This window comes from Gopherus evgoodei, chromosome 9, assembly GCF_007399415.2.
Source record: "Gopherus evgoodei ecotype Sinaloan lineage chromosome 9, rGopEvg1_v1.p, whole genome shotgun sequence".
Classification (NCBI taxonomy): Eukaryota; Metazoa; Chordata; order Testudines; family Testudinidae; genus Gopherus; species Gopherus evgoodei.
Window position 1 is genome coordinate 12191506 of NC_044330.1, and position 23821 is coordinate 12215326.

At 42.4% G+C, this 23821-nt stretch overlaps 1 protein-coding gene across 6 annotated transcripts in view; it reads right to left on the minus strand.

Moving 5' to 3' along the window:
* Positions 1-23821, minus strand: part of KCNMB2 (potassium calcium-activated channel subfamily M regulatory beta subunit 2) — a 273073-nt gene that overhangs the window by 85466 nt on the left and 163786 nt on the right. The window contains exon 1 of one of the 6 annotated variants that reach the window (XM_030576315.1): positions 2400-3051. The exons of 4 other annotated variants lie outside the window; for them this stretch is intronic. In XM_030576315.1, coding sequence (XP_030432175.1) covers positions 2400-2509 — 110 coding nt within the window. In that variant the 5' untranslated portion in view covers positions 2510-3051. Of the gene's footprint in view, positions 1-2000; positions 3052-23821 lie in introns of those variants that run through there. One more of the 6 variants, XM_030576318.1, reaches the window with a different exon arrangement.

Genomic DNA, 23821 nt, shown 5'->3' on the forward strand with positions numbered 1-23821 from the left:
AGGAAAGAAAGCGCTGAAGGTTATCAAAGTCCTGTTAATGCCATCTGCCTGGCAAGGTGACTGCCACCAAATACTAGAGTTCCTCTAAAAGTCACACTCCCTTCCCGCAGGACAGGTGGGATTATGCAGTGGGACTGAAGGGAATATGATCGGAAGATCATTTATATGGCTGTTTCATAAGTTTCCCCAGCAACTGGACTCAGGGCACAGTGACAGAAGCCAAATAAGCACAGAATAGCCACGTTTCTCAGAAATTCCATTTTTAAACAGGATCTAAATTTATATTTACACAAAACAGCATTATGGATTTATGTAGTTGTGCTGCAATAATCTATCAGGTAAAAAATACTAATCTGCCATTCCAGAATCAGTACACTTTCTAACAACACACATTTTACCTGATAGACCTCAATGGCTCAGAAGGAGCTGCAATCTTTAACTGGCAACTGATTCTTGTAACAGTTCCCCCGCCCCTACCGTTATTTGTATTAACCCTACCCTAGGAATTTACACAGCAGAACACACTCTAGTGGCATCAACTTTCACTATCTGCAAAAAACAATTTTTAGACCACAGCTAACCACTCCACAATCCCCACTTTGCACTCCTAAATTCACAAGCAAAACCAGCATTCAGATAATGTGAAGATATAAAGAGCATGAAGCACAGCGGTTTTAGATACTTGTCTTTCAGCCATGGTACTTGGGTTTTTCCCTGGTACATGTCACAATGAGCCAATGAGTAGGCCAGGCCTCCTGGATAAATAGGCATGATGTTGAGAGTCAAGAGACCTGGATTCTAAACCTAACTCTGACCCTGACCAGGTGAATGAATTTAGGCAAGGCACTTAAACCTCTCTATGCCTCAGTTTCCCAGTATGTAAAAGAAAGTTTCCTCACCTAATGTGCTTTTATATTCTCAGATAAAAGCACTGTATAGGGGCAAGCTATTATTTATGTCCCTATAAGATGTTCATTCACATTTAAAAAAGAATTGAAAGCATTTGGAAGAATAACCAATCTCCAAGACACAGCTAAAGTATGGAACAGCAAAGCTCTTGCAGGATAGGATTGAGGTTTAGTAGCAGATGTGGGCATGGAAGTTTTTGCTTTGTTCATAGTAAGTCTGTCTCTAGCTATAGCTCTCCCAGTCTTCTCTCTTTAGTAAGTGTTAATGCTCACCATAGGCTGCATCCCTTAAAAATTATAAAGAACATAAAAACTCAAGCAAGCAAGCTCCAGTAACTCACAATATCCATGAAACTGAAATGCTGAAAGTCTCTTACACCTGACACCATTACCTTGCCCTGATGTACCTGAGAAGTGCAGCAAATCACTCTGCATAATCCCTGCACTGATCTCAGAGTCTTTCAGCATACCTAGACACAAAATATCAAGTTAAGAAGTGAATGGGCTTTCAGCCAAAACTTGGAATTTCCTTGACTTTGTCTCAGGGTGCCAAAACCAGCTTTTTGTCAATAAGTGCTTGTCATAACACTTCATTATTCCATATGCTGTTTTCAATCACTATCAATCTACATTATTTTGGATAATACTCTCTCCAAATGGGAGTTCTATAATCTATTCTAATAAGATTTTTTTTAGTGGTGATAAACCTTACAATCTGCTTTACTAAAATATTATTACCTTAAGTTTTTCGTTTCAGCCCATAAATGCTGCCACCAACTAATTTCATTCGTAAGATGAGAGAGTGTAATTTATGTAATAAAATGGTACTTGAAATTATTTGCCTATAAAATGTCCTTCCCTTGAATCCCTGACTAACAACCTAGCTAGCATTAGCCTCTTCTCAAATGTTAACACTCCAGGAATTCTTCTTCTAAAACACACTTAACAGTAAATCCTACATTTGTTCTAACACTCTTTAATCTTCATTCCCAGATACATCATGATGGCCAGTCTAACTCTCAGATACATTGCTTATTTCATACATTTCAATATATCCTGCAATATAAGCCAACTTTTGATTGATCAAGTTACCTTAGCAACAGTGGACTCTCTGTTCCCAGTATGGAGATTTCAACTGGATCTGACAAAAAGATTTTTCCTTTAATTTACACACTTCTGTAGTTTTCACTTTTGAGAAAATAGCTTATTTTCAAGAGGGAGATTTCCATAAATCTTGTCTCTTGATCTCTGTCTTGGAATATTTTTCACTTTTCTTACAGTTCCAAGAGTGTTTAATTATTATTTTTTTAAGTGGAAAGGAAAAATACCGACGTGTTCAGTAATTTTCCTAAAATGAGCAGTCAGACGTTGCGGGGTAAGGAGATCCTCTGTTGAATAAAGTAAGTCTAAAAGAGCTGAGCTTCCCACATGTAAACTTTATTTTATAGAGCTCCTTATTTTTGCCACGTTTTTTAAAACTCCTCTTCTTACCTGCTCTGTTTGCACATCTTCAGCTGACTGAACTGTTCACATGTTTCATGGACATTATGGTGATTCCCATTAACAGCAGGAAACTTCAGGTTTGTACTGGATAAGTGCATTTTATGTCACTTGGCAAAATTCATCACTTTCACCTGGTACTTGGAGAAAAACTGTGCACAAGTCAGAAACAAAACCAAGGCTTATTGACAATACTTCGGACAATGGTATTGACGCATTAGGATTATTGACGAAAGCAGTTGATGCTGAATATAGTCTAGCTTCTGCATTCTTCAGATTTTGAACTGGTTTTGTGGAGGTTAGAATCCTGATCCATTCAGTCCAATGCCAGACATGCATAGAGAAATAGGAAGACACTTTTTTCTTCTGACACAACCTTTACTTTTAGAAATACCAAGGCTGCAGCAAAGCAGATATGCAGATACTTCTCCAGTACTTGCTTGACACTGCATCTTCTTGTTCATTTCTGTATGGAAATAGGGGCTTTTAAGTCTTTTCTTCTATCGCCTCCATCTGGAGTCCTTCGTCCTTGGATGGTATTTCTTTTTCTGAATCAAGAGTGCTCCAGAGAAATTCCCCCATTCGTCTAAATCTGTTAACTGATTCCACACAAGATGCACTTGCTAATTTGCTTCTATGGCAAAAATAAAAACTGTCCTCACTGACAGGAGAAATTCATGGTCCACAGTTGGTTGTGATAGAATCTTTTTTTCCCTGTTTAAAATGTAAGGTCTCATGAATTAAGAAGATACAACGTGTCTAGATCTTATACCAGTCAGTCTCTGATTCATCAGAAAGTCTCCTTGGTAACTAGCTGTTCCTTTCTGATGATTCGTGTTATAAAAAAGCTCTCTCTATTTAAAGATAAAATACAGTGAAAGGAGAAAGAGGAACTATACAACACATGCGTTAGAAAGACACACATGCATATTGTGTATATATGTATACTGTGCATTTTCTACATGCATGTGTATGTGAGGGGAGGAAACACTCTGTAAAACAAAGACATATTATTTGCAGGGGGGAAATATACCCACACAAATTATTGTATTTTTGCTAGAAACTCTTGCTGTGGTCACCGTCTTTGCAATGTAAATAAACTCAGAAGAAAGGGTGTTGCCGTTACTGGCATTTAATGAGAGGCTTAGCAGTTTATACTTTAGCAAGCCAAATGTTTAGCCTTGTGTGAGACTGATCACCAATTGTAAAGATTCAGAAACACAACAATTTACTCTAGGAATAACAGCCAGATTATTGGATACTACTTAGTGATCCCTGCTTTAGTCGTTAGAATAGTGGCTGCTCTCCCTTAGATACATAATAAGATGCTATTATGTGTGCTTTCAGGTTGCTCAAGTTGAAAGCATGCTGCTTTTTAAAGACTATTTTTCTCTGAAAGCTCATGTTATATGAAAAAGTTAGTTCAGGTGAGGTTAAAACACACTCTGTGTCTATAGTTAACAATCCACTCAAAACCATTTAGCACGCAGGATAATAACTAAGCTGGAAAAATGTACAGTGGGAACTACGGCTTACATTTCTCTAGTACATTCCATCTGAAAATCTCAAAGCGTTTTACAGACAGTAAGCTGAGTTAGGTAAATATTATACCCATTTTACGGCAAGGGAAACTGAGTCACACACCGAGACCAACATTTTTAAATTTGGGTGCCTAAAATTAAGCACCTAAATCTACATTTAGAAACATAAATATGTAGCCAGATAGTCAGAATCTTTGAACATTTTGGCTTAAGAGATTTGTCCTGGGCTACAGAGGGCATCTGTGACAGAATCAGACCCAGAACTCTGATCTTTTGATACCATGTCTTATGCCTTAATGACTCCCACTTTGTATAATGCATCATAGCTGCAGATCTTCCAACTTACAGCAAGGTTAGCTCTTTATGAGGCCAAGTTAAACAAGACATGGGAGGGATTAATTCCTCCCAGGAGGCCAACAACTCGAAGGTGGTGAGAGGCTGGAAAACCTGCTTTCACTCCACTTTTCTAAAATAAATAAATAAGAAGCAGAAAATCACATTTCACTTTCATATAAAAAGCCCTCTAACAAACTTTTTGTAGCTTCTGAAAATAGGTGAACAACACTCTGGGCCAAATCCTCAGCTGGTGCCAATCGGCTCACATCTCAAGTCTCTCTTCAGGAGCCTCTCTTTCTTTCTCTTGGTGGGTTCTTATGCCTTCTCTGCATGGTGTCCAAGATTCCTGCTGCTCCCATAGATAAATAAAAGAACAAGACAGGTTTTCATAATGGCTTTTATCCCAAAGGAAGCCAAAGCACTTTGAATGCTAGTGGTGGGTTAACTGTTTGTAATCACCTCTGGGGTTGAATTTGGTAATCAAGCAGGTGGCCAGCGCACTGCTTATTGTATGATGTGAGGAGTGGGCATGTTGGGTAAAGGCATGGGGCAGGCCCTCTATTCCTGCAAAATGTGCCATGGGATTTTTAATGTCCAGACAAAACAAACAGGATCAAATTATCTATATTTGAAGGAGGAAGGGCTGAATCAATGTTGTGGGGCTTCAGACCTGCAGTTCCAGAGAAACTAGTTATTTCAACCGGAAGCTTAGACAACTGTGCCATCCCCTCCGGCAAGAGCCTAGTACACTCAGACCTCAGTTACCAAGTAGCATGATGGACATTCATTTAACAGAATCAGTTCAGAGTTCAGACAATCGAGATGATTCTCAGTGCAGTTAATACATGTTGGGGACATGACCTCACTTTGGATAACCATAGTTGGGCTAATTAAGATCTGACTGGACTCCCTGAATGCCTGGAGAACCCCAGTCAGTCCTGCACAGCCAAGGAGAAGGGGAGAGAAAGTGATAGGGGTGAGCTAATTATCTTTTCTCTCTTCTGCTTCCTCTCTGTCTGGGCTGAGTGGCCAGATGCTGCTGCTGGTGCAGGTGCATTAAGACACACAAGCCCCAAACAGACACCTAGTGACATCCCCCAAATGCCTTCTGAAATGGACAACAATCCTCAGAGCTCACAGTGCTGCTGGGGCTACAATTGCAGAGCTGAAGGGGAGAGAAAGGGAACCCTCTCCCCTCCACCTTCTTTCCTCACCCTACTCTACCATGTCTTTTGGGCTCCAAGAAAGTAAAGCCTTTATTCGCCTCACATCTGTGTCTCTGTCCCTCGGTGGAGCCGGGGGGAGCTGGAGAAGCAAAGATGAGTCCCTGATGAGAAGGAAGAGGAAAGGAAAGTGGATGAGTGGGTCTGATGCAGGGGCGGCTTGATGTATTTTGCCGTTCCAAGCACAGCAGTCAGGTAGCTTTTGGCGGTGTGCCTGCGGAGGTCCGCCGGTCCTACGCCTTCAGCCTCCCCTCTGCCAAGTTGCTGCTGAACCGCAGGACCAGTGGACCTCCCGCAGGTTCGCCGCCGAAGGCAGCCTGACTGCCGCCCTCATGGTGACCCAGCAGGCTGCCCCCGACAGCTTGCCGCCCCAGGCACGTGCTTGGTGCGCTAGTGCCTGGAGCCGCTCCTGGACTGATGCCCCATCTCAGTGAGAATGAAGGGGGTGAGCATGACTCGCCTTGGTGTGCCCCTGATTCTGCCTTTTTCATGTCCAGAGGAGAAATCAGGAGGGTTTTCATTTTTCCAAGTGATTTATTTATGTTGTTTCCCAGACTTTCCCCTAGATGGAGAGGGAGACAGGCTGAACAGTGCCAAGGCTTGGAGTGCCAACCCTCTCAGGGAGTAGCTGTGGCTTCCTTAGGCACCCATTCACCCTCCACCCCCACCCTGGGAGCCAACATTGGCCCTAATTATGTTTCTTTTAACTAACCTTTATGGTGACTTGCCTGCTTGGAGGATATTACACCTGCCTGCGTCTGACTGACCTTCCCCAGTGTCACCCGGATTTCCTCTGGCACATGTTAAACGGCAATTTGAGAGAAGTAAAAGAACATGCATTTGGCGGCAGGAAAAATGCATTGTTCTGATAAGATGGTGGTTCCCAGTCAGCAAACCGCTGCCTTCTTCAGCTCAGATACTCTGGCCTTCAGCTATTACACTGGTAATTGGCATTTTCCCATTAGTACAGCCTTTCAAACTGTACCAGATTAGTACACCCACCACTGCCATGGGCCATGTCCCAAATGGTACAGAGCCCCTTTAGTAGAACTTGGCACATCTAGCTGATGTGTCACTCCAGGCATTTGTTCTAGGCTCATCACCATGAGCTGAGTACCTCTCAGGCTACGGCCCCACAGTGGGGCGAAAGGTGAGAATCGAAAAGCAAATGATATTTAACCCGCCAGTCAAAGAAAAATGACTGCCAAGTGAGCAAGTCCAGCTTTTGTGTGTCTGCATTAGAAATGGGTGGGCCTTCTCTTCTCCCATGCCCAACAGCTGTGCTGCCCTAGGGGGTCGGACACTATTTAGAAACGTGAAGGAAGAAGAAAAGAACGCCCGCCCAGCTATGGACAGTGCAGATTTAACAGGAAGAAGGCTCCAAAGCCTCAGCAGGATCACACACACTCCACTGAATGGCCTGGCCCCCACAGAACTGTTAGAAACACTCTTCATTAATGAACAGATGTGCAGTTCGGCAGGGTTCCAGTCGCCCTGTCCTAAACAGACGGTTAAGGGTTAATGTCTCTTTTACCTGTCAAGGGTTAAGAAGCTCAGTGAACCTGGCTGACACCTGACCAGAGGACCAATGGGGGGACAAGATACTTTCAAATCTTGGTGTAGGGAAGTCTTTGTTTGTGCTGTTTGTTTTGTTCATTGTTCACTCTTGGGGCTAAGACGTGCAACGAGGTCTTTCTCCAATCTTTCTGAAACAGTCTCTCATGTTCAAAATAGTAAGTACTAGCTAGAAAAGGCGGATTAGGCTTATGTTTGTTTTCTTAACTTGTGAATGTGTATTTTCCTGGAAAGATTTTTCCTCTGTGTGCTATAACTTTGAATCTCAGGCTAGGGTGGAGGGAGTCCCTCTAGGCTATATGAATCTGAATACCCTGTAAACATTTTCCATCCTGATTTTAGAGAGATAATTTTTACTTTTTCTTTCTTTAATTAAAAACTTTCTTTTTTTAAGAACCTGATTGATTTTTTTCCTTGTTTAAGACCCAAGGGATTGGGTCTGAACTCACCAGGGACTGGTGGAGGGAAAGGAGAGGGGGAAGGTTAATTCCTCTCTGTTTTAAGATCCAAGGAGTTTGAATCAGTGTAAAAGCAGCAAAGAATCCTGTGGCACCTTATAGACTAACAGACGTTTTGGAGCATGAGCTTTCGTGGGTGAATACCCACTTCCTCAGATGCATGTGAGGAAGTGGGTATTCACCCACGAAAGCTCATGCTCCAAAACGTCTGTTAGTCTATAAGGTGCCACAGGATTCTTTGCTGCTTTTACAGATCCAGACTAACACGGCTACCCTCTGATACCTGAATCAGTGTAGCCTCTCAGGGTAACCCAGGGAGGGGAAAGTCTGGGAGGCGGAAAGGAGGAGGGATGATTTATTTCTCCTGGTTTTAAGACCCAAGGGGTTTGGGTCTTGGGTTCCCCAGGGAAGGTTTTGGGGGAACAGAAAGTGTGCCAAACACTACATTTTGGCTAGTGGCAGCGCTATCAGATCTAAGCTAGGAATTAAGCTTAGAAAGGTCCATGCAGGTCCCCACTTTTGGACGCTAAAGTTCAAACTGGGGGAAAAATACCTTGACACACCCACATTTTAACTTGTCACTTCCAGACCTTACAGTAAAGCCACCAATATCCTATTAATAGAACCATCTGGGGCAGGTGTCCGTTTGGATAGCACTGGCTCTGCGTTTGCTTCCAAGACCAACATTCTGTTGTCCCAGCAAACCAGCCTCTTCACTGTTCCACAAAGCAGCATGGTGGCGCCCTGAAAAGATCACCAATTGGTCAGGAACTTTGACAGCAGGTCAGAGGAGAGAAATCAGAAGCAAGGTGCTTATATCTTGAGCTGAGCAAAAAACAGTAATAATCTGAGCTGATCTACACTGGCAGCATGAGGGTCAAGGTGTCTTCCAAAGGGAACCCAAAGTGTCACAAGTTTAGGTGCAGTGGAACCGGATGCCCATCCACTGAAAACACATTCCGGGCCCTCAGCCCCAGGTGGAAGGAGAGGGCTAGATCCAATGGGAGGTTTCTAGTCTCTTCCCTTCTCCTGATTCTGGTCAATTGGCCCTTCCAGACTTGTGATGGTTTGCAGGAAGAGGTGGGGAGGTCTTGACTGTCATCACAGTGTAGTGCAGCACTGGGTTGGGGCCAGGTTTACTGAACTTGGGGCTAGAAGCAGAACTTGAACATTTTCAGGTTTACCCAGCCCTGTTTATATAGATGCTTCAAAACCTTGAAGGTCACACAGTATGCACCATCCTGAGACAAGACCTCCATGTTTCCGGGTCCCCCGAGAAGCCCCAACCTCTTTCTGATCCATCTGATAGAACAGCTCTCCTGGACCTCTATGAAAGTTAAGAGCCTGAAAATCACTGTCCTTATCTGCAGGTTGGCAGCAGCGCTTACCCCCATGCTCACAAGAGCCCCACGCTTTCCAGCTGCTCCGATACTCTTGGTTCATTCCTGGCCATATGCACATTCCTTGTCCACATCACATGCCCATGAACGCTTTTATCGGCAATAACTGAACCCACAGCAGTGACTCTCTTCTCAGACAGTTTTGAGAAAGAGAGGTTGGAAGCAGGCCATGTAATGACCTTCCCCTGAGCGGGTAAATAAAGGAGGAGGCGCACACAAGGAACCCCCACCCACCCCCATCCCTAAAAAATGAGAGGGCACAATTGCAGTCTCTGTGTTCAGGGGAGTGCAGGGTCTGCTTCCTGCTCCCTGGGGCTCAAACCACCCTGAAGAGCTGGGTGCCTATGGGCAAACAGTGCTGGAGCTACTTCACACAGAGCACCTGGAGAGATGGCCAGGTGCTCTGTGGTGGGGGAAAAGGCTGCATCATGTACTGGGAATGGCAGAACTTGCATGCTTTCTGTAAGCACACTGCCCTGACCAGGCCAGGACCTTGCCGGCTCAATTCAGCCCATAGAGACCAGGCAGAGTTGGGGCTGGTATTGGCAGTGGCACAGCAGAGTGATTGTTAGACTATTTGGGAGTTGAATTAGTAGGCTAGATCCTGGAGCTATACTGATTTACACCAGCTGAAGATCCACAGCAGTATTTTGGAAGGAGATTTAATTTTTTATTTCACATTTTAATCATTGGGATACGAGTTAGGGCTTAGAATGGGCACTGGGAGGAATCAAAATAAGTAATGAAATCTCCTTGCTGCCTGCCTTTCATTTGTTAACACGGGAGTTAATACTTAAACATTCCTCTACTTTCTTATTTCTTTTCCTGGGTCCTTTTGGGTAAAAGTTAATATTTTTAATAAAAATGAGCTTAAGCACAACTTCATCTCTCTTCTGGCAGCTTCTTGTTTTTGGGGGAAATCAACGAAACGGCAAACCTGTGTGAATTCATGCTGTTGCCCACGTGGTCATAAATCTTGTGTGTGTTTGTGCGGCTTTTTTTAAGCAACAGAAAGGGGTGTTTCCTGCAATTATACCTGATTCCCTGCACTTGCTTAATACAACACACAATGAGGTTCTTCCATTTTATTTCAATCTCAGGTCTAATCTGAAATCTAATTTCAACCGAAAGGAACATCAGTGGGAGTAAAAGGAAATGTGCACAGCTTGTGTAAGTGTTTTTATGAATTGGACCTCTTGAGATGAGAGTTTCATTACCGCTGAAAAATGAGCCCACCGTGCTGTCGATATTATAAATGAGAATGGCCCATTTGTATTATGAAGACACAAGCTTATTATTTTTAGCCTGTTCGTATAGCATAAGGAAAGTTTAATGTGATAATCAATGTAACTGAAAAACTGAAAGTATAGGAAATTGTACCAAGCTAATAAGGGTGATAATGGCTACAAATGTAATTTTAATGAATGCTCTAAAGGCTGTATATAGAATAGTTATAGGTCCAGATATAAATACATACACACATAGGATTAATTCCTACAGGGCTTATCCAGCCCTTAGTCAGGCATGACTCCCATTCAGTGTAATTGGAGTTATGCCTGAATAAGGACTGCAGTGAATGGGTCATGCTAAAGATGAGCCTGATCTAGACTCCCAAATATGAACCCTCCAATCTTAAAAGTAAATATGCTCCAAATTTGGATCTGAATTTTACTACTACGGTCTCTTTCTAGAATGAGCTGAACTGAAACCCTGAATGTGAGTAGTCCCACACTTCATGGTGCTTCAAAATCCAGACCTGATCTTGGATCTAAAGTACATGGCTTAAGCTCATCTCTGCATATTATGGGCTAGATCCTCAGAGGATGCAAAGCAATTTAGCTTCATTGAGGTTACTGGAGCTACACTGATTGACACCAAGTGAGGATCTGTCCCTTACATATTATATACCATGAACACAAACTTAAATTGTGTGTAAACTATATTGTACACAAAAAGCTAACTTTTGGGTGCTTGACTTTACAACCTTAATATTTTTTTAACCTAGTTAGTTTTTATGTGTAATTTCTAGATTTTAAAAAATGTAAAGTGAACCACCCTCCCAGAAGTTCCATCCTATGGCATTGTATTGACACCCACATGGTTCATCAGCACAGACCTCGGCCACTTGAGCTATTGGAGTAATGGATAACTGTAGTAGGTTGTCCTCCTCTATTTAGACCAGCCACTGGAGGGAGATGAAACACACATTCTGTAGTCAGTGGGTTTCACAGATATCTGCTGACAAAAGAGGAATGCAAGACCCAAGAATCTTGGATTCAGGTTCTGGAGGGAGTGTTCTCTAATGATCACAAACCCTTTTATCCCTGTTCCCTTCTTCCCCTCAACCCTCCACCCTGGTCCTGTCTCTTCCCGAATTCTCCTCTCTGGCTCCTCATCTCAATACCTGTCCCTTCCTAGGGGCTCCCTGTGTGAGATCCAGTCTCCTGCCCCTTTCCAGCTCATCTTCCCAATCCCTGCCCCCACTTCTTGTCCCAGTCGTCTTGCTCAGCCAGTTACAGTCTCCTCCACTGCTCCTTGTGCAATCTCAATCTTCCGCACCCAGTTTCTCCTCGAACTCCCAATCCCAGTCTCCTTATCTAGCAAGTCCCAGTCTCCCCGTTGCCCCACCCTTCCAACAGCTCCAAGTCCTAGTCTCCTTGTCCCTGCTTCAAAACATGGAAATGCTAGAGGTATTCAATTAAATGGTGTCATAAACAGATAGTTAAGGGTTAATGTCTCTTTTACCTGTAAAAGGTTAACAAATAGGGACCCAAACACCTGACCAGAGGACCAATCAGAAGACAAGATACTTTCAAATCTCATGGGGAGGGAAGCCTTTGTTTGTGGGTTTTGGCTTTGGCTTTGTTCTCTCTGGGTCCTGGACGGGGCTAGAGGTGCAACCAGGTTTCTGCCAATCTCCCTGCTACAGTCTCTTATCTATTCAGAATTGTAGGTAAGAAAAGGCGGTCATAGTCTTTTAATTTGTTTTTTTCCATTTACATATGTGTACTTGCTGGAAGTAGCTTAAATTGTGTTTCTGCTGGAGAAAGTTTCTTTCTATTGTTTATAAGTTGAAAGACCCTGTAACTTTTTACCTTCTAAAGTGCAGAGATAAACCTTTTACTTTTTTCTTTCTTTTTTATTAAAAGTTTTGCTTTTGAAGTCCTGTTTGATTGTTTTTTTCCCAGTTGAGGCTCTAGGGAATTGAATCTGTATATACCAGGGAATTGGTGGGGAGAAGGGAAGGATAAATTTCCTCTTTGTGTTAGATTCACGGAACTTGAATCTGTATTGCCTCTGGGAGAAGGGGAGAGAGAAACTTGATCTCTCTGTGTTGTGTTTCAAGGAATTGAATCACGGTATCTCCTAGTGTACCCAGGCATGAAAGATCTAGGAGGAGGTAAAGAGGGGGGAGGGAATGGTTTATTTCCCTTTGTTGTGAGACTCAAGGAATCTGGGTCTTGGGGTCCCCAGGGAAGGTTTTGGGGGGACCAGAGGATATCAGGCCCTAAAAAATTCCTGATTGGTGGCAGCGCTACAGAATCTAAGCTGGTAATTAAGCTTAGAGAACTTTATGCTAGTACCCATATCCTGGACGCTAAGGTCCAGATCTGGGAATTATACTATGACAAATGGTTGTAAGAATTTAAAATGGACAAAACAATTAATTTTCCCCTAATCCTGTTCTTGGAAACAGCGGCACCATTTTTGCTGAAACTTTCCCCGAAAGTTCAGCCTGAGGTAGACAATCAGCATGGGCAATTTCAGCCTGAATGGTGAATTTGGCAAAGATATAAGCAACTTAAAATAGGGTTTTATAATAGTAAGTGTTGGGTAATCTTAACTATGGGTGGTGCTACCAGCTCTGCCTGTGAAACACACACCCCAACATACATACTGAATGCCTGATTTTCAGGAGTGCTAATCACTACTGTATTGACTTTCATTGCTCCACTGTTTCTGGAAATCAGACCTTTATTCTATTGCCACTTGCATCAGATTCACACTGAAGTTATTCTATTGACTTCACCAAGGTAAGCAAGACTGAAATCTGGCCCAGTGTATATACATTTACACACATAGACATTCCTAGACATAACCATATATCTTTAGTGAGCCTGTGTTTGAGCATTAAATGAACTCATTTTTTAAAACATACAGTCTGTTACTCATAAATTATATTTAAGTATGTTGAAATGATAATTTATTTTGTTCAGGGGAATTATTAAAGTCAAAGTAGCAGCTATAGCTGATGCATCGTACATTGCCTACAATGTTCATATTGACAATGAAATTGCTTCTGTTATGAAGCAATTATCATGGTTTAAAATGCCAATAACGTTTTGAAGGCATAGATGCCTTGGGTTTTCCATTTGCAGAAATATTTCTTTTACTGCACCTACTTGCCTAATAACTTTAACATTTTAGATACCTACAGGTACTTTACAACCCTCCCATGTGTGATCTTTGTTAAAAAAGAACAACACCAACAAACTCCAGAAAGAATATTTACTCTGTTAGAGCACACTTTTATTCCATTGGAGCCGTGATTACCTATAGCCATTACTCAGTTACATCTGCTCAAAACGTGATGAGTGAGCTCACATTTAGAGTATCAGAGGGGTAGCCTTGTTAGTCTGGATCTGTAAAAAGCAACAAAGAGTCCTGTGGCACCTTATAGACTAACAGATGTATTGGAGCATAAGCTTTCGTGGGTGAATACCAACTTCATCAGATGCTTGTACCCATAAGCTTTCATGGGTGAATACCCACATGCGTCTGACAAAGTGGGTATTCACCCACGAAAGCTTATGCTCCAGTACATCTGTTAGTCTATAAGGTGCCACAGGACTCTTTGTTGCTTCTCATATTTATAGTCTTTCCCCATATAAATTTTTGACAGTAGATCCTCCAGCTGTGAAAGAGTAGATCATTGCATTCTATATCATTGTGAGTTCATCACCTCCTTTATAATCAATTTATACCCTTCAGGAACAGGATCCACCCCTGAAGTCCAGTACTTCCAAAATGCTACATATATAATTCTCAGAGGCTGTTTCTGTTTTTCCATGGATAGGCTAGTGGAGGGGTCAGGATGGAGATAGCTTGAACTCCTTTCTTTTACCTGCTTCAGAAACCCAAGCATCAAATCCTCTGCTGGTGCAGATCAGTTTACTTCAGTGGAGCAACACCAAGTAATACCAGCAGAGAATCTGACTGCAAGCCCCAGGCTATCTATTTACTGATCCTGGGCTTGATTCAATAGGCTTAGGATCAGGCCATCTGTGAGGTTCTAAGAACCCCTTGTGTTGTGCTAGAACATCCTTACCTCCCATCAGAGAAAGTGGGAATTGAGAGTGCACAGTGCCTTGCAGGAATTAAGGTCCAAGAGCACACAAGTCCTGAGGTCATTCTCCAGACAGAGTTCCCTCCACAGCTGCATGACTCCGCTAACTCTTTAAAAACAAAAAGTACAGATCCAGACAACTGCTCAGTAGCCTCTGAAAAAAGATTTGGTGGTCCTAGTCCATCTCCTAGAGAAGTTGCCAGGCCTATCAGGAAATCTAGCACCACAACTGGCACCATTTTTTAAGCAGTCTCAGCAGGACAAGCTAGGGACTGAATGGGCCATGGAAACTGAAAAAAGCGAATCATTTCAGCTAGTCTTTACACATTAGCATAGGAGAAGCTTCCTTTGCTGTGGCCCAGGCTCCTTCTGTTCACTATATAAATGAGAAATTACTTCAGTTTCCAGAGTTGTGAATTCACTACCTTTCACTGGCATTACATTAACTTCAAAAACACACTGTGGACCTGATCTGAAAACAGGTAGTTATTGCACACGCAAAAATGCTCATGAAATCTTGTTACTAATTTGCACATTTATAGCTTAGGCATTTGAATATGCAGAAGGACAGCTAGATGCATAATTGATAGGTTTACTTTCATATATATATACACATACATAAAATCAATAATAAAGAATTGATTACTTTATTAAGCCACTGAGTGTTTTGTTCCTGGGATACCTTTGCTGAGCCAATAAATATTTCCAAAGGCTTGACTCCCAGTATTTACCTTCACTTTCTGTAACATCTTAAAGGTCATACCGAATTCCTTTTGCAATCCATTTTATAACCAGTAACACAAAATGTCCCTTCCCAAATCTCACTGTCAGCAAACAAATGCCATGAAGCAGAATGATATTTTTTTTTGCGCCATTCAGAAGTCCATTAGTTTGGTTTCTGTGGTGTTAGGTAATGAACGTTCCTGCAGCAAGGTCAAATTCCATTTTACATAAAGGAACTATCTTTTCTCATGTATGATGCATTAAGCATATTTCTTGCTTGGGGCAAACTGTTTTACTGAAATTGTTTTTTCTTTGTTCTTTTGTACTGAATGTCCATAAGGACTATAAAGATTGTCTGCATGACATATTTTTTTAAAATTCAATGCATAATTGTAACCATGGAAATTCATCTGATGCTACATTAATTCCCCCCTAATTATCTTCTCTGGACAGGGAAACTACCTGTTATTTACATGACAACACAGGTTTCTCTTAGTCACATGGAATTTTACCTTCAGGGATATACACACAGGGGTACATGCAGGGCGATGACAGAAACAATGTGAGGGCATATTGTTCAATCTAAGCTACAAAGCCAAATTGAAGCATGAACAGCAGAAGTGGTGAAGATCTGAAAGCAAGAACTTTACTGAAATAAATATCTGAGATGAGAACCCACAAAAGAGGTCAACAATTGTTGCAGATACATCTAGCTGAGTGTCGAGTTGGGTTAATTTGCAAGGGCAATGGATATCTTTGAAACTGATGAGTGGTTAAGAAAAGACACTTGTCTTTGGGTCGGATCCTCAGCTGGGGTAAATTAGTGTAGCTCCATACAAGTCCATGGAGCTGTGCTGATTAACAGAAACTGAGGTTTTGGTCCCTTGTGTGTAAGGAAGATTATGAAATCCTAATAGACTTCCTTTTGTGATGAAAAACAACTGGAGACACAGCTGTCCTAACCCAGAACAAACCCAGATGCTTTTCCATCCCCTGTTACCAATGTGATTTGATAGACATCCATCGCTACATGGGCACTGTTATGCTCACAGGTACTGGTGACTTCATGGGTCTCTTTAAGATTGCAGGTGAATGCACCTCTCAAATAACATAACTCTGAGGATAAGTTAATCACAAGCCCCACATATAGGACTAAAGGGTTGAACCCACCCAGGTGTTTAGATTGAGTGGGCAGAGGGGTTTTGCTGAGCAGTGTGTGAGTAGCGCTGAGAGACAGAAGGGAGAACACACAAAAACTGAGAACAGGCAAGAATGGAGGGAGAGACGAGGCAAACAGCAAGAAAGCCAGGCTGTAGCCTGTGAACACAGAGTGACCCTGTTTGTGAGGTTTTGCATCTGGTGTTGGCTAGAGGCTTGGGACTGTAAGCTGAGAAACTTCTCTGTTTGTTCTTGGTTCCTCCTGTGTGACGGAATGGATCACAGAAACCCTCCTGGGAGCTGCCAGCTGATGTACCAAGACTACCTCTGCTCCTTTTTTTCCCTGCCAGCGCAGGACTCCAGCACCCTGCCTTGCTGAGCCAGATACTCCCGTCTGCTCCAACACAAACCCAGAGTCTGAATTACTTGGCCCAAGACTGCAGGTTTACCTGAAAGCAGCTAACAGAAGTGTGCTTTTCTTTAACACCCAGATGCCCAACTCCCAATGGGGTCTAAACCCAAATAAATCTACTCCACTCTGTATAAAGCTTATGCAGGGTAAACTCATAAATTGTTCGCCCTCTATAACACTGATAGAGAGAGATGCACAGTTGTTTGCTCCCCCAGGTATTAATACATACTCTGAGTTAATTAATAAGTAAAAAGTGATTTTATTAAATACAGAAAGTAGGATTTAAGTGTTTCCAAGTAGTAACAGACAGAACAAAGTAAGTCACCAAGCAAAATAAAATAAAATGCGCAAATCTATGTCTAATCAAACTGAATACAGATAAGATCCTCACCAGTTCCAGAATGCTCCCCTTTACGGACTAATCTCCTTTTAGCCTGAGTCCAGCAATCACTCACACCCCCTGTAGTTACTGTCCTTAGTTCCAGTTTCTTTCAAGTATTCTAGGGGGTGGAGAGGATTCCTCTTTAGCCAGCTGAAGCTCCAATGGAGAGGTCTCCAAGGGTTTTACATAGACTCTCTCTTGTGGGTGGATACCCGCTCCTCACTCTTATGCAAAGTTCAGCTCCAAGATGGAGTTCTGGAGTCACCTGAGCAAGACACATGTCAATGCGTGACTCACAGTTTTTACAGGCAGAAGCCATTGTCCACATGGTATCTTGTATGTCTCCAGGAAGACTTCTTATGTGGATTAGAGCATTCCAAGATATATTGTTCCCCAAGTGCTTCCTGATCGGGTACTTAACCTTGCGAACTCCTTCCTAAAGAACCTGACCAAATGCCTCAGGCCTGGTCCACACTAAACAGTTAAATCGATTTAAACAGCGTTAAATCGATTTAACTCTGTACCCGTCCACACTACAAGGCACTTTAAATCGATTTTAAGGGCTCTTAAAATCGATTTCTGTACTCCTCCCCAACGAGAGCAGTAACCCTAAAATCGATATTACTATATCGATTTAGGGTTAGTGTGGACGGAAATCGAAGTTATTGGTCTCATTCCTTTAATGTAGCTACCCAGAGTGCACCGCTCCAGAAATCGATGGTAGACTAGGACCATGGACGCACACCACCGAATTAATGTGCCCTAGTGTGGACGCATAAAATCGATTTTATAATATCGGTTTTATAAAACCGGTTTTAGTAATTTCGATTTTATGCTGTAGTGTAGATGTAGCCTCACAAAGCTTACTTAGGGTATGGCTACACTCGAAACTTCAAAGCGCTGCTGTGGGAGCGCTGCCGCGGCAGCGCTTTGAAGTGTGAGTGTAGTCGCAGCGCCAGCGCTGGGAGAGAGCTCTCCCAGTGCTGCACGTACTCCACATCCTCATGGGGATTAGCTTGCAGCACTGGGAGCCGCGCTCCCAGCGCTGCGGCACTGTTTACACTGACGCTTTACAGCATTGTATCTTGCAGCGCTCAGGGGGGTGTTTTTTTCACATTCCGAGTGAGAAAGTTGCAGCGCTGTAAAGTAACAGTGTAGCCATAGCCTTAGAAATCAAGCAAGTATACAGCCAATATTCTTAACCTTAAGTACAAAATGATATATGTGTAAAAATAGGATGAATAGATATAGTAGACCATAACCTTTACAGAGATATGTTACATGGCACAGGCAGCACAAAACCTATTCCCATAAAGCATTATGGGGTAGAGCGTCACATCCAGCATACGGAGAAGCAGGACTTTGTACACTCTTTGCAAATACACAAGATTCCATCAAAGAAAATACCAGACTCCATCAATATCTACTCCCAGCTCCAACATCTCCAGAGCCCCACACTTTGACTTGTTACTTCGGTCAAAAAAGGGCAACAGGCATAAAGGATTTATAGCAGGATTTCCAAAAGTGCTCAGTTTTGGCCTAATCCCACTCCCATTGAAAGCAAGGGGAGTTTTATCATTGACTTCAATGGGAATGGAGTTAGCAACACTGAGTGCTTTTGATTATTCCACCTTTAATGTCTGTGTGGTGGAGGTTAAATACAGAGAGTGACAGCAGCTGGGCCACTATTGGTGACAGTAACAGTCATGTGCAAATTTGAACAAAGATCTGCTGTGATTGAAAGTAGTTTGTAACATCTATGAGACAAAAGCTGTACTTACACACACTAAATCCATTAGACTTGGACAGAGTAGCCAGTGTCAGTCACAACTCCTTGCTCTCCTAAAGGAACAAAACTGCTCCTGAATCCAACAATTTCTGATTGCTCAGAAGCTAGATCTATACATAAGCACACACATATATTGATGTCTGAGAAAGAGATAGAGCTATATGATGGCATGATATGGTTAATGGGTTTAATCAGCATGAGTTTGGGATGAAGGTATTACACACAAGCAGCATTCAAAATTCATCTAAGCTACACCGCCAAAATGACATCAGCTGCACAAAAACTCACCACAATAATCTCATTGTTTCTTTGCTGTTTGTTGAACCATTTTCTCACCTTGTCTTATAATTGTGCTTGCCCTTAATTTAAGCTTTTGAGACCCAAAGCTGCCAAATGAGCAGCACCACTATTCCTGTTGCTGGACTCAGGGGTCAGGCAGGGAATTTCCTCATGCTCTGGTCCCATCCTTGAGTTGTGAACCCATGTGAGACCTGCCCCCACAATTATGGGGCACCTGAGTTGCTCATTCAGGGAACCTGTCCTTTCTGTGCACTGAAATAAACATGGGTCCTGTGCAAAAAATGAACAAAGGGGACAAATTAAGATTGCACAGGCAACCTTAATTCTGATATATCCTAACATCTGAGTGCTTGACTTTGCAAACTTAATAATGTTCTTTTAAGGCAGTTTTTTGTGTGTAATTTCCTAGATTTAAAAAAAAAATTTAAAAACTAGAAATCCCCTAACATCATATTGACACCCATAGGTTCAACAGCAGATCTGGAGCATTTAGCTCCACTGCACAGAGCTCTGCCACATCAGCTAGCACAGTAACTGATAGCAATAGCAGGTTGTCATCTTCTATGTGGACCGGCACTAGTGGGAGATGGGACACTTTGCCAGATGGTTTCACACGTATTTACTGACAGCAAAGGAAGGGTGAGACTCAGGAATCTTGGGTTCCATTTTAGACTCTGAAAGGTTGTGTGCTGTAGTGGGCATAGACTGTTCTGTTCCTAAGAGTGACCCCTTCTGCCCCATCTCCTCCAACCCATCCCTATCTTAGTCCTTTCTCTTCCCATCCCTGCTTCCTTCTCCCAAAGTACAATTCTCCTCACCTAGCCAGTAACAGTCTGCACTTCTCAGGCTTATCATCCCAGTCATTATCTCCCTGGGCTCTTAAACTGACCTCAGTCTTCCCCTCAACCATTAGCTCCCTGTCCTGGTCGCCTTGTCTAACTGGTCCCAATCTTCCTCCAGCTCCCAGTCCTAGTTTCCTTCTCTCTCCCACTCCCACGAACCTCCACTGTCCTTGTCCCAATCTACTCTCCCTGCAGGTCCAACTCTTGTCACCTTGTATTTGAATCACACAGCTTCCTCCTCCACATTGCCTGGGCTCAGCAGGGGGCGGTCACTGAGAGCACAGGAAAGATCGTCTCCCTGTTCTCAGTTCAGACACCCAGACTTGGCATGGCCCGCAGCACAGCAGAGCTGCAATTGTAGGGAAAATCCTTCTTAGCCCTGTCCTGGAGAATTCTCAGAGTACATGGAATCTTTGGGAATTTTAGCTGATGAAATCTAAGAAGTCTACTGAGCATGCGTGAACTGTGTTTTTCAAAGGTTTATAGCTGGGCCAGATAAAGGCAGATTTTCACAGGGATGGCAAAGGACACATCCCCAGCACCCATCAAGTTCCTGCTCCAAAGTACAATGGGAGGAGAGGGGGCTGTTTAAAGGAAAGATTGCCAGGATTGTTTTTAAAGTGGGCAAAACAACATATTTTCCCATAGTCTCATTCTCAGCAATGGTCAAACCATTTGGCTGAAGTTTTCCAAAAATCCTGAGGCAGAAAAATTGGCATGAAAAATTTCAGCCCAAACAGTTAAAATCTGACAAAGTTATAAGCAACAGAAAATTGGGTGTTACAATGGTAAGTGTCAGGCAATCTTTATAATATGCATTACCAGTCCTGCTTATACTACTTAATATCTATCAGTATTTAGGGCTTCATGTTCCAAGTGCTTAACAAACATAAGCAGTTATTGCTCACAACATTATTAATATATTATTATTATTATTATTATTTATTTTTGCATTGTGGTTGTGCTTAGGAGCCTCAGCCCTGGACCCAGACCCAGTCGTGCTAGGCACTGAACAAACACAGAACAAAATGATGGTCCCAATCATAAAGTGCTTACAACCTAGGTCTCTGTATTATTATCCTCATTTTGCAGATGGAAAAACCAAGGAGCAGAAAAGAGTTTAAGTGATTTGCTCAAGGACACAGAGCCTGTCCCTATTAATCTCCTGATAAATCTTTTATCCCCAGCACAAGGCATTGGTAGGGCTATGGTCTGATCCTACAACAAAAACTGAGAGATACTTATCCTCACAGTTTAGTCTAGTGGGATATTTGCTCACACTGAATAAGGGGAAAATCATTAACTTTGCCTTTTGATATACGTTTTTAATTCCTTTGTTCACGATGAATTCCTTGGTGTGGCTGCGGGGGTGAAATATGTTACATTGTAGGAATTTCCTTGCAATTTAGCATTAATTAATGTCCACTTCTTACCTAGCATTAACAATAACATGCCTGATCTTTCAGAAACCATTGTGGGAAACTCTTTTCTTTTATTCTTTTTGAGCCTCTGAGTTGTCGAAAATACAGTTCAATTTGCATTTGAGATTTTTAGTCAAAATTGTATCTTGAGGGTTTTGAAGCGTTGGCAGACATTAAACATAGTGCCCTTGTCCTGCTGTACTCTGTATAATTGAGATTCCAGTTCTTGTCTTTTCATGTTTGCAAGTCTACATAGGAAAGAACACCTCATTTCCAGAGAGACAATGGTAAACTTTGTGTTAGAAGAACAGGTCTGTCAATCCCCATTTGTCTTATTCCAGTTAGAGTCTTAGTTAAATGCACCGTATCACTTGCCAACATTTATACTTCTGTTTTCTCCGTTCACCATTGAAGGGAATTCTATTCCTAAGGCAGCTTTTGAAAGTCAACATCTGTAAGGTGTTTTTCTGCATCTGTCCATTGCAATAAGAACTTACTGCAAGTTTTACGGCTCTAACATCCTCTGGAGAATTCGATATGCTGTTTAGCAAAACTGGCTACCGGGTCCTAAGGATAGTGCATTCACTTTCAAGTCACTCTGTACTGTGCATTAAGAGGCTCACCTTGACATCATCGATCAGGAAAAACACATTTCTTTAAAGCCTAGAGGGAATATACTTAGTGGTCTAAGTTGCAGGTTTGCTATATGTCCAGGGCCTCCATATACGGCTACAATTTCGAGCAGAACTTATCCAGTCCTCTTTGTGAGAAAGAAGAGTTAGAACAAAGATTGGAAGCCAGGAACTCCTGAGGTGCAGGCCTGGGAGGCAGTTGATTAAAGGTAGATATGGGCATTTTATGAAAAGTGCACACTACTCTGTGTATTTAACAACCCCATATGCCATGGGTCACCAGCTGGGGTTGAAACCAGGACCTTCAGCAACAAAGCACAGATCTCTACCATGAGAGCTAAAGGAGTAGTTCTGTTAGCTGGCAGCAGGTTATTTTCCTCTATGTGCACTAAAGGCTGACACAAAACACCCTTTGCAAGTGTGGCACGTGTATACCAGACAAAGGGAGTTCCATGAAATTAATTAATAGGTAAAAGTGCACAGGGATTAAAGCAAGAACTCCTGCCCCTTCTCTGAGTGCCTTTAAACGTTGTGCAGTGCCCAGTCCACCTGGCTATTTCTTTTAACATCAGTCTCCCCCTTATGGGTTTTGATGGATGAGCCTGGGTTCATCTGGATCCTGCCTCCAGCTCAGCAGGCTGTAACTTCCTTATTCTCTTTCCAGATACATTTACTTGGCAGTGCCTCCACCCCCTCACTCCTTCCTAACAGGATCACCAGGACAGCTGAGAAGGATAATTCTAATCACAGGGTAACTCTGAGTTACTTGCCAGATAGTTGGAGAGTTCCAAGGAATTACACAAGCACACCAGGTGCCAGCTCATGCCAGCGCCCCAGCACATGCATAGCTGGAAATCAGTCTGACTCACCAGTATGTTAGCATTGTTAAAATAGATATTTAGTTGATAAAAATGTGTTTAGTCATGATGAATGCTTGTAGGATACTGTATGTATTGATCTCAATTATAACATCTGTAGCCTATGGTATATTGAGTGTTTGCGCTGTAAACCTCTGTAATTCTGTAACTCACCAACCAGGAAAGAAGCATTAATTAGTATAAAGTATTGGTCCTGCACACAAGAAAAAGGCCCATTGAATCCAAATAAGCCATTGTGAAACATCAAATGCCAAAGACAAAGGGATCCGCAAGCTGTATGATTTTGGTTAGCCCTAAAGGATATATACAGTTTGCATATTACAGCAGCTACTGTTACCTTTTGGAACCTAAGACTGTATCTCAATTGTGAGTGAATGTTTACCTACTTTAACCTTGTCAATAATTATATTTTTTGTTCTTTTTCTTAGTTAAAAAACCTTTAGTTAGTTTATTATAGGATTATCTACAATTGTTGTCTTTGGTGAGAGATTGGGGGGTGCACTTTACCTGGGGTACGTGACTGGTCCTTTGGGACTGGGAATAACCTGAATATTGACGTGATTTTTGGTGTAAGGGACCTTCTGTCACAAAGGCAGGTTTGCCTAGGTGGTGAAACAGACTGGAGTGACTCCATGCTAAGGCTGTTACAGTGTTTGTGGAGTTCATACTTGGTACTCGGCTGGTGAAATCTAATTATAGAACATACAACCAACTTGGCATATGCATCCTGCTTCTTGACGTCTACCCTGAGGTTAGCACTTGTGGTCGTGAGGGTAAACCAGTACTTTCAGGGTCACTGATGCCCTCCCCACACCGATGATAATTATGAATTTCCCCAAAACTCCTAGTCATGTGACTGAATGCAGCAGGAATAAAATTTAGTGTCCTTTTGGTACGTGTACGCTGTGGGGCCCCTGACAATGTAAGAAAGCTATATCTTCTGTAGAAGCAATAAGCAATTTGGCTGACTTGGTTCAGTACAGCCCCAAAGACTCT